Below are 11548 nucleotides of genomic sequence, written 5' to 3'. Positions count from 1 at the left end.
AGTTAGATAATCTGGCATATGTAGCTGGCGCTAATACATATTGCTAGGCAACCAGGGGTGAAAGTTGAGCACAGAATTAAACAGCAGTTTCTGTGAGGTATAAAAATTACCCCTTGTGGTTCTAGATATAAATACTCATGTTCTTTTTTTCTTTTAACCCCACCCCAACCATAATTCTCTAGATAGTTAATAACACCATTTTAGGAAAAGTCATGCACTGAGATATGTTTGGCTTTTATTTTAAGTTACAGGCATTTGAGAAAATGATAAAAATGATCCCTCTGTGGTTCTGGTGTTAATGAATATTGTTTCTTGCAAGGTGTTTCTGTGCTTGTGTGACTGTATCCCTTATTGGCTATGACTCTAAACCTGTTTTGCTGTAGTCATCTTGATTTTTAGTTTATGATTTATTTTTGTTTTTTTTCTGAAAGACATGTTGACATGTCAGCGTAGGAGAGATATAAATTATAAAGTGAATAACGGCTGAATTGGATGCATCAGTTTGAGGGTCCTAGTGCTGTGTGTCCTGACTCGCTGTAATGAAAATATATTTCTTGAGGACAGAGTGCACTGATTCAGTACAGTATAACAAAGCAAAGCTCTTGGTCAGTGCGAGGGTTTTTATGACAGTAGATCAAATTGTACAACAATATTGTATAGTGTGCATTATCAACTGATGACTGCAGCATCTTGAGTAAACATTGAATTAATTAAAGTTAGAGTAATAAAAAGAGGCTTTTTAATAATATAAAACGTATTGGTTAAATGCACAGATTGTGGTTTTGACTTAAAGGGCACAACAGGCACAAAAGTAGCTGAGTATAGAAACAAAACTAATATAATTTTATTATCATTTCAAGAACATAAACTGTGTCTAGAACACATAACCTTCTATGTCTTAGGCATTGTGCGTCTCATTGATTTACAGATCTGTCATGTGTCCAGTCTTAAAAGAGTGCGTAATGTTTTAATATATGACCTTAACCGAGTGAAATTATTAGCCATAGTTAAAAGCCACTGAACACTTAGTGTAATTGATCGTTTCCTCAGATCTGCCATATTGGAACCATCCAGCTTGTTGGAAATGACCGTTTTATCTGTATCAGTGCTGTAAATCTTTCAAAGCCCAAACACACACACACTCATTTTTTATATCAGTTTATTCAAGATGAAAAAATAACTGCTGCATGGGACACACAGGATGTTTAGAGGATATTTATTGTTCATATTCTTATATCTTAGAGTACAGCATTAGGTTAAACAACATGAAAGTGAATAGGAAAAATTAGAGCATGGAAGTGATTAACCATACATCATATAAAAATGTGAATTTTCATGTAGTTAGTTTTTTTTGTATCTTTAGGGCTATAGTTGTTTCCTACTTGCTGTACAGTCTTAAATATCTCCAAATAGGTAAGTTTACTGCTCTGTTTTAGAGTTTATTTATGAAGTAAACAAATAATGTACAAGTACATGCATTTGTATGCAAGAGAAATTTTAAATTGTTTGGGGAGTCACAACAGAAGGCAGGTAGTGCTCACAAGCCTCCAAGGTGCTTGGCACAACCATGAACAGAAGACACAGTGCATGGTTAGATCAAGCACAATGGGGTCCTGGGCAAAGACAAAGAAACCCAACACCTAACACAGGCTCCAGCTCAGTGTAAGGCGTCCAACCGACATTGTCAAATATATGAATGTAACACAAGGGGAGGGAAAAAGCAAAACAAAATGTATCTTTTTGCTTTGATTGGAGAAAACGAAGTCATTCCTTGAGTATTGTTAAGTAGCAAAACTCCTGAAAAAAAAAAACCCATCAGATTATTTTCTGGGTTCTTGCAGTTGTAGCACAGTCCCAAGGTTCGGCGGCATCTGCAGACCGAGGACAAAAAAATTCAGAAGGTGTGAGGGAATGGCGCCATAGTTTGACACAATGATTAAAAAAAGAAATATAACACAAATGTAGCTAAAAAAACATCTGCAGAATAAAAAAAAAAAGCTTAGTCATAGGTCACGCTCACTGCGGAAAAAAGGGGCTACACCCTTTCTGCGCACAAACTGCGTCAAACCCCACCCTCCTGTCCTTCCCCACCCGACTACCGCCATGACAAAAAAAAAAAAATTCTAAAAATGTTCTTCTTCGGTGCAAATATTCAACATTTTCAAGAAAAGATATATAGCAGGCCTGAAGAACAGTCTCTTAATCAAATAAGTTCTCCATCAGCCTACTGGGTGTTCAACTGATCAATGGAAACAGAGTTTGGGTAATTCGCCAGTGATCTTGTTAAGAGCTGCAGCATCTTAAAGCGTCCACTCTCTGAAACTGTACTTGTAATTGACTAAAAACAAAGTCTCAGTGGCCAGTGACACCATTGAACTGCATCGCTACAGTCCATCTGAGGACTTTTACTGTCTCCTCAGAGTAAAGGCAGAACCACTCCTGACATTTTAGTCCGAACTGCATTAATGGTCACTGAGTTCAATGTCAAGAGTCATGAGACCATCAAGCTAAGAGAACTGTTGCTCCTAAAGGTTTGACAATCTTGTTACCTTTTCTTGTGTCTCTTTCAGATCCCCAGGGATGTCTCACTAATGAGAAGGCATGGTGCGATAATCAACTTAGACCTCGGACGACTGAGCCACTTTGTGTGATGAAATTACACCTTAATGCATATTAATGCACCATGGAGAAACCCTGTATTTCAAGTAACCAAATGGCACAGAAATGGGAGTACTTTGGGTGAGAATGGTGGGTGGTGATGATGAAACAGACCCATTTTTCACAGCCGTGAGGATGTTTGAAGAGGATGATGGTGCGATGGTTGGACTGATTTTTTTTGGACATGGATGATTGTGATACATGAGGATGGTTTCTTACCTTGATTTTGGTGTTTTGTTTTCCTTCAGACATAGATGACCACAATCAGGATCTTTCAAGAGTTGCAAACTTGAGTACAAATATCAGAATCTAATACTACATTTGACCAAAGAATGTTTAAATGTTCTGTTATTTATCATTAAAGAAATTTGATTTAGTGCACAAAAATGGATCAAACAGTCTTCAGATTACAGGTCACAGTGACCAGTCCAAAAGATTTTAAATACAACACTGCAAATGTGAGTCTTGGTATAATTTACTCTGTATTTTACTAACAACCTTTAGCTGATATCTTTGGAAAGTCTCTTCTACAGATCTTGTCTTCCCAAGAAACCCACCTTTCCGTCCATTGGTCTCAAAGTCGACGTTAGGCGCAGGCGGTTGAGGGATGAAGAAGGCGGCTGGGTTCTCTGAGTTGCATCTTGGGGTCTTCCAGCTTGCTCTACTGGACACAGACTGTCCTGACTGCGTCCTCAGCACCCTTCAAGTCCCCATCTTCTGCCCCTCCTTCAAGCTAGGAGGGGTTGGTGATGTTCTCTTGGGATAGGTGCACTGGTAAGGAGGACATGGTCAGGCTGGGATTGGATGTGGTTTGGGGTGTTTGGGGGGGCTGCTGGTTCCGCATTTCATAAATATTAATACAGTCCTCCCTCTCAAAATGGGTAGACTCTTTAATTTTGTTAGAGGGGGAAGTGCTTTATTCACTTAATGGCTTTTATTAGTGCCCAGTGTTCAACTCTTTCATTAGCTAAAGTGCTGCTATAATTTACAGGGTAAAAGGGGGTGGGGAAGAGGCAGTGTCTGAGGAGGATTGGTCCCGCTGCTGCTGCTGAACAGACAGACATTACCCTCAATAAGTAAAGCTTTTCCTAAAAAACAGCTACTCTTTTAGTAAGAACACTAGTATATAACATTAAACACACTTGATAGTGTATTATTGAACTACGCTAATGTTTGAAGTGTGAGCATGTTATCTCTCTTGACTTTAATATATCTATTAATCTGGATCCTGTTGCATACCTAAATCTATGTTGAACATTGTTCTGAATCAGATGCAGGGTAAGCAATAATTAATGGATGATATTAATAGCATTTTGACAAATTGTTTCGTATATATTCTACCACACAGTGGACTTACTTAATTAGGGGATCCAAAGATATATGATCAGTATGTTAGGATGCCTACCACTGCTGACGCATTTTACATTATATATTCCATATTATATCTAGACTACTAAACTAAAAAGGTGACTACATCAGCAAGTATTAAATATGCTACAAAACCATATAATAAATTGCATGTAACTGTTTAGTTTCATAGAATGCGGTCTTTATGCGTCAAATTTCCAGTCTGACAATATCCTACTAATGTCTACACTTACTCTTGTATGCACTTGCACCAAAAGTGCTTCTGGCTCTGATGAAATGTTTTTTTGTGCGGAGTCTTGTTAGTTGTGAACAGCTGCTGTATGATGTCCCCAGACTGCGTCTTGAGTGAATGAACTGATTAACCTGAGTGGCCGTCCCTACCAGAGAGAGGGGGTGGGCCACCAGCCTGAATAACAGCCATCATCATCAATGTCACATAAATCACTTAGCTTTCAAATGAGACTTTTTTTTCTTGGAGCCAGACTGAAGTGGTTGTAACACTCCTGCTTAGTCCTGCAGTCCAAGGGAGACCATGCAACAGTGATGGACCCTGATATTCAATGATACAAGACTTCCACGACGCTTTATTCGCAGAACACATGTAGCACCTAAAATCATATAGATTTAAATTGAAAAATTAAGTATGCCTAGATATACTTATCAAATATATGCTAATATTTAAATGTATAGACCAAATGTCTCTATTAGAAGACAAATAAATAAAAGATACCTGTTGCACAAGACTCAAAGACAATGTTTTTATTTTGCAGATGTTTTTAGATTTCAATGCAAACAAATATTCAATATGAACTATTTGTGGTATTAACCACTGTAGGTTTTTTAAAAGTGTGATACATCCATGTCATTGCTTTTTAAATTAGAGCAAAACTCTGGGAACAACATGACACATGCTCTGATGGACATGTTTGGTGATTTAATAAGCAACTTGTACAGAATACTTTGAAACTGTAATACGCAGGCCATGCAGTGAATTTAGACTCCTTTTACTTTTTCACCAACTGGATAACATCTTCATCCTCCAACACATGGTCCTTGCCCACTTTTTGAGGGTTATGTTTCACAGATGATCCCCACACAAGAGCACTGAAAGAGAAGAGTTAAATACTGAAATCATTGTGCAATTGATCTTATCAAGGCAGAATAAGTATGTATTACACCTGTAATAACTTATGAAACAAAACAAAAGATGACAGAGGTCACCATGCAATAATCTAAACCTTTAAATCCACCAGAAAATAAGGAATGAAGCTTAACTCATTCTTTCTTTGGTAAATAACAATGGAAATATATAAGATCCAGTGACAACCTTTAGTTGCAAAGCCTCTCTAATTGCATGACCCGCTCATTCCCTGGAGGATAAGGTAATATTGACTGGCAATCTTTCCCACTTGAACACAGTGGTGCTACATATCGTCTCAGATTCTAATCCAGACTTTGCAATTATTGCTTTTTGGTGGATCTTGCCATAAAGTGGGTAACGACTGATTAAAGGGACTGCGTTCTTTCAAACAATTCAATGAGCACAGTTCATAAACAGCATTTCTGTTACAGATCTAAATGATGGATAAAGAAATTGTGAATGACATTCTGTTTCCAATAATCTAGCCATATGAGCTACAAGTAAGGCTACAGCTATATTTAAACATGTTAAAGTGGGAGTGATCATAATAACTATGGGTATCAGGCATTTTGTTTCTTTACAATTCTGATGTACTGTGGATGTGATTAGAGAACACAACTAAGTGAAAAACAGAAGTCTAGTCTACATTACTCACTATTTGAATTCTTTGATGAGGTTTTTGTGAATCTTTAAGCAAAAGTCCTCAACTGACGTTCGTCCGTTAGGAAGTACGACAGGAGATGTGTAATCGGGAAGCTGGCCTTTGGGTTTGGTGTAGCTGCAAAGGAACGGATCATCAGAGTTAAATATTTCAGCCTCAGCAAATAAAATAAAGTCTGCAGCATTTACATCACCAGCTGTTGTTCACCTCCACTCACACCCCCTTGTGGTGACAGTGTTAGCAACACTTACATGCGCACAAGCTGTAGGTAATCCCACATCCTCTCCAGCAGGTCATCAAAGTTCCAGTGGTGGTGGGCTGAGATAGGTACACAATGGGGCACCTTGTAAATGATGTCAAGCTCCTCGATGGATATCTGATCGATTTTGTTGAGCACATAAATGCATGGGATGTAGACCCTATTGTGACAAGAGACTATTAAGTAGCTGCTGTCTTTGAAATTACTGCAAAACCAATGACCATTAATGTACACTGTACTGGAACTGCATTTAGCCTTTTACTGCATTTACAAGTTTTCAGACTGGAGTTGTCAAACAAGTACAAATCAATTGGATTTTTCCTTGCAAATAAAAAATTACAAAACTATTGTAAATTACTACCTATTTTAACAGGTTTATATCTGATGTAATTCTCATACTTGGTTTTAAATGCATCTGTTCTTTAGAAAATACATTTGTCGAGATCTGTTTACAGCCATATGTATATACAGGCACGGAGACAGACTGAACACTTGCTGTACAACAGCATGTAGGATATTTATATTTTTGTAAAATATATAATTGAAATACCTTATAATACCTTATATTATATAGATTATATTTTTGTTATTTCTGTTTATCTTTTTGTGAAATTTGTATGCATTAAGCCCTCTCGTTAGATTCTGGACTTTTCCTTGGAAACAACAGAGCATGGCAATGCAATAAAATTCTAAAAGACAGCACTGTAAAATTTAAAAGCATATGTCTTCATATTAAATTACATTGAGGAACCCTAATCTCTTATGCTTTTAAGTCAGACATAACATTGCAGAGATTACACTTTAAGCATTACAAGCATATAAACCATGAAACTGATTAGTACGTGGTCTGAAAATACAAGTGTGGTTGGGACCATGTATATCACACAAACAATGTTTTCAAATTTATCTGCAGTGGTGGGAATTGAAATGGGATTTCAGTCTACAACAGGCCACACCCAGAAAGAATGACTAAGGAAGGCCCATTCTGGCACTTCATCAGCTTACCGATTTCCCTCCACTACATCAATGAGGTCATCAGCGGTAGAGTCACTGCGCAGTGTGATGTCGGCATTGTGGATCTTGTACTCTGACAGGATACTCTTAACCGTTTCAGCATCCAGCTCACTTTGTGCACACTAAAGAGAGAGGTGGGAGGGCAGAAATGACACCAATCAACAACAGACCAAGAGAATGAAAAGAGAAATTATAGTATATTTTATATGAAGTACTTCCAATATTTTTCAAAATATACAATTTACATCATGTACGAAAAACAGTATAACGTGAATCCAGCTGCAACAATAGAGCCAGTGGTAATTACAGAAATGCTGTGATTTTGCAGTAGTGAAGTGTAAGGTCATGATTGTCCATCAGAGGGCAGTGTTAAAAAAAATTTCAGTTTGTTACCAGGGTGATGAGCCCTTGTTATGTAAAACCACAGTTTACATATTTGATTCACATATTTGACTAACTAATTAATTAACTGATCAGCTAAAATCTTTTAAATAACTTCTTTGTACACACACACACACACACACGACCAAAGGCTTTCACGTTTGTTAAAATTAATGGACTGCCAGAAAAATACCCATCAGCAAAAATGAACTGCCAATCAGCTAAAGGTAGACTTGACAATTAAAATACTACATTATCAAACTCTTAATTAACTCTAAACATATAGCATGGCTACACACATGTTGATAATCTACCTTTCCAGCTGTTCAATAGGTTGAATAACAAGTAGACAACCAGCCATGTTATAACTACCATTAATATTACATGCTTCATTTCAGTAACTCATTTGGAGGTGAAGCATCTGTGTATTTAAATTGCTGTTCTGCTGTGTAGACATACTGTAGCAGTGAAGTTGATGCCTCCTTTGTCTTTCTTCTTGAAGCCGATGTTGGGTGGTTGCTTGTTAAGCCGGATGCCAAAGCCCTCCAATTCGTGCTCTATTAGCTTCTTGTGAACAAGAGGCTTCAACACATCGAGTACTATGAGGATTAAGTTGCAGGTTCGAGCCACTAAACAAAAAACACACACACACAAAAAAAAAAACATGAACTTTTACTCTTTTGTTATATTTTACTGCCATCAGAAGCACATGACAGGAACCCATTAATGCCAAAATTAACAAAGGAACAACAGGAAAAAAAATCTTCCACCTTCTGAGATGGGGAATCAATTACACTAATATTATCCTTTGTTTTACAATTTTATTTTTCCAGTGAAAACCTGTTTCAATTTTAGCAGAAACCTCACAGATCAAATCTTTACCTGCAATGACCTGTCTGCCTCTACCCTTGCCATCCTTGGCCCCCTCAATGATTCCTGGAAGATCCAAGAGCTTAGAAGGAAAAGTAAAGGAAATTTAAAGAAATTATGCAAAACACTACAAACCACTTTTTTTTGTGGGTACTGAAAAAAATGAAAAATTCTTGTACCTGAATTTTAGCACCTTTGTAGCGAATGACTCCAGGTACCGTTGTAAGAGTCGTGAACTCATAGGAAGCAACCTCAGAGTAGACGCCTGCAAGGTTACTTAGCAGTGTAGATTTTCCTACTGAAGGAAAACCAATGAAGCCAACACGAGCATCACCAGTTTTTGCTACATCAAAACCTAAAACACACACAAGCAAAACAAGCACACAAGAAATTAAATCAAATACCCATGATGGTTTACAGGAAAGAAAAAGCATAAAGGCATGTTTACAATAAGCCGAGGCAAGTGTAGAATGTGGACTAAGTGTTTAAATATCATAATCTTGCCTTCTCCTGTTCCACCACCACTGCCTCCTTTTGGTGTGATGAGTTCCCTTCTCAGTTTGGCCAGACGTGCTTTGAGCAGACCCAAGTGGTGAGCTGTGGCCTTGTTCTTCTGGGTCCTGGCCATCTGCAATTAACAGTAACGACGCCAGCATGAAGTCTCAAAACCATTCTTTGGGGAAAAATTTCATAATAACCAGCAATTGGCACAAAGAGAAGAATCACAGCAAATGGATGCATTTGAAGGGCTGGGAGAAGCAAATACAGCAAAAAATTAACCCGTGTTTTTTCTGGCTTTCAACTTTAATACAAGCTTCTCTGAAAAATGATGCTGCTGCAAATGAAATGAAGGTTTTCTCATAGATACTAATAACCTCCATAAAAACTGAGAATGAATTAAAGTGTTTTAAATTTTTTTACTGTTATTGACTCTTGAGATTAAATAAAGATACCATCACAGACTACAACATACAATGAGGTCTGACACAAATAGCTAATTCCAGCCTCCAAATCTGGGACTGACTTACAGTAACCACATAATTACATGACAGAACCTATCACAATGACCACAAACCATGGGTGTCCAGCTGATTTAAGGATTGATGCGTGGAAACAGCCTGGCAGTAAGGTGACATATTTCTTTTACCTGGCTTCTCTGTATTGTTTGACCCTACAGGTCCCTCTTATAAAGAGGGGTTTTAAGAATGCCTAAACTATTAAAGTTACAGGTGCACTACCATTTTCCAAAGTTCAGGACTACTTTCCAAAGTTTTTCCATTTTAATTTGCCAATATTAAGCACCATGACCCGGAGTTGAGACAAACTTTTGCTCCCAGGCAGAATCTAAGTTATGTCATTAACTATGAGAAAGAAACAGGCTCTAACTGAGGGAAATCCTTGGCTGCTCTGTAAAAATGACATGTCCCATGTTCCTCTTGGACACAAGTAATTAATAATTTCGCGAATGCCACCCAACCAAACCGAACCGCACCAACCTCGTAGAGCAATGTCCTCTAACTTCTATCGTTTTATTGATAATAAGGTTAAATGTGCACCTTGAATAAGAGTATAAACTGTCACATCACATAAAATGCGAGGCCCGGCTGTGGCAGTTAAGCTAATATCTGCTAGCGGTTAACTAGCTAAAACGTGACTGATACATTAGCCTGCTGTTTACTTTGACCTTACCTCATTTTCAATCTCTGCTATTTTGGCGAGTATGCTCATGATGGCGGCAGCTCCGGTGGAAACTCGGCGTTACTAAGTGAAGTTGGTAATATTTTACATGGAAGTTGACAAAGTTAGACGTTGTTTAGCAAGCACAACCATCTGAACCACGCAACTACCACTAGCCGCCACCTCGCGGAAAATCTCGCGATGGTTCATTAGGACATCGTTCTAGTGCCCGGTGCGTTGACTCACAGGAGAAAAACAAAAGTAAGAAAAATACAGCGTCTACCTGAAAGGTGAAACGTAGATTTTTAGTACATGCTTTTAGAAAGCAGTGACGATTAGTTTTGATGGATACGGGTTGAAACCAGTAACTCCCAACCTTCTCTCATCAGGCCAGTCAACAAATGTTTCAGATGAGATGATTGTTTATAATATATAATATATCAGTCAAAGGGACTGTTGTTGCCAGTATTAATCATTTTTTACTGATAAATATAATATACATTTTTTTGTACTTTTTAAAGTGTTATATTGGTAAACCTTATTTAAGTAAATAATCTGAATATTTATTCCACTACTGATAAGTGTAATATTAGAAATACCTTTGAGCATAGCACACTACAGGTCAACAGTGGGCTACTACAATTACAGCCACCAATAAAACCATAGGATTGAAAATAAAACTGGTGAATTAAAAACTGAACGTTATATCCAAGATGAAGGAGGATTTATTGATTGGAGGGTTATTTTATTAATGTTAGGTGTGTGTGCCTAATAAACATCAAATGGTTAAATATATACCGTGGTCAACCATGTCTACATTTGAGTGCCTACAAATTGCTGTCTAGGGCAAAATGTTCCCTTAAGATACACAGATGCACACATCCTTAATTTGCTTAATTTTGCTTTTTGCTTTTGAGTTGATCAATGAAAAGTCAACAAAGAATTCCAACAAAATGAAATCAAATTAAAGTGAGAAGTGATTTGGACCACAAATTTTACTGTTATTATGTTGATGTCTTTATGAATGGAAACACACACAAACATATTTTAACATCCTATTTAATACAAATTCTGACACAATAAAAAACACGGGCTTGTTAAATTGTAGATTTTCATTATTTGTTTATTGTTTATGTTGCATACAGTATAATCTCTCGTTGGTTTCTATGTTGCTGAAGTTTGTGGACTGAACATCTGCCATCTATTGTCTGGGGGGCTGACTGCACGAGATCAGTGCTACTGATTTGATGAGTGACCACCATCTCCTCTGATCCATACTCTGATCCATACTCTGTCATCGTTAAAACGGTTGCATTAACTATGTTCATATAGTGAATATTTACTGCTAGAAGGCTACTTAATATTAGTCACATCAGGGCTTTTCACATAGCTGATATGGAGATAGACAGCATGAAAGGTCAAAGAGGATATTTTAATTAAATGAAAATATTTTCATTTATTTTCTGATGTTAAATTTTTAAAACCTAATGAATATCAGCTACTATAGGTGAATTTACCA

At 37.3% G+C, this 11548-nt stretch overlaps 1 protein-coding gene across 1 annotated transcript; it reads right to left on the bottom strand.

Annotated features, from left to right (window-relative positions):
- Positions 1-4762: 4762 nt before the first annotated feature.
- Positions 4763-10222, bottom strand: drg1 (developmentally regulated GTP binding protein 1). Its single transcript, XM_026297463.2, has 9 exons — positions 10042-10222; positions 8857-8980; positions 8532-8707; positions 8365-8434; positions 7942-8111; positions 7093-7223; positions 6080-6247; positions 5823-5945; positions 4763-5130 (listed from the first exon to the last, which is right to left on the bottom strand). The coding sequence occupies exons 1-9, from the start codon at positions 10078-10080 to the stop codon at positions 5031-5033; spliced, it is 1101 nt and encodes a 366-aa protein (XP_026153248.1). The 5' UTR covers positions 10081-10222; the 3' UTR covers positions 4763-5030.
- Positions 10223-11548: the final 1326 nt, after the last annotated feature.

The sequence above is a fragment of the Mastacembelus armatus genome, chromosome 12 (assembly GCF_900324485.2).
Source record: "Mastacembelus armatus chromosome 12, fMasArm1.2, whole genome shotgun sequence".
Lineage (NCBI taxonomy): Eukaryota > Metazoa > Chordata > Actinopteri > Synbranchiformes > Mastacembelidae > Mastacembelus > Mastacembelus armatus.
Note: the sequence above shows the minus strand (reverse complement) of the source record. Positions and strands in the feature narration are given on the sequence as shown.

Bases quoted from the DNA above. Each gene is read 5' to 3' on its own strand.
- drg1 (XM_026297463.2), bottom strand. From the start codon at position 10,080: ATGAGCATACTCGCCAAAATAGCAGAGATTGAAAATGAG. The intron at 8,708-8,856 runs GCAAGATTATGA...TGTGTGTTTTAG, and splicing joins TGGTGGTGGAACAGGAGAAG to GTTTTGATGTAGCAAAAACT. The intron at 8,435-8,531 runs GTACAAGAATTT...TTTCCTTCTAAG, and splicing joins ACAAAGGTGCTAAAATTCAG to CTCTTGGATCTTCCAGGAAT.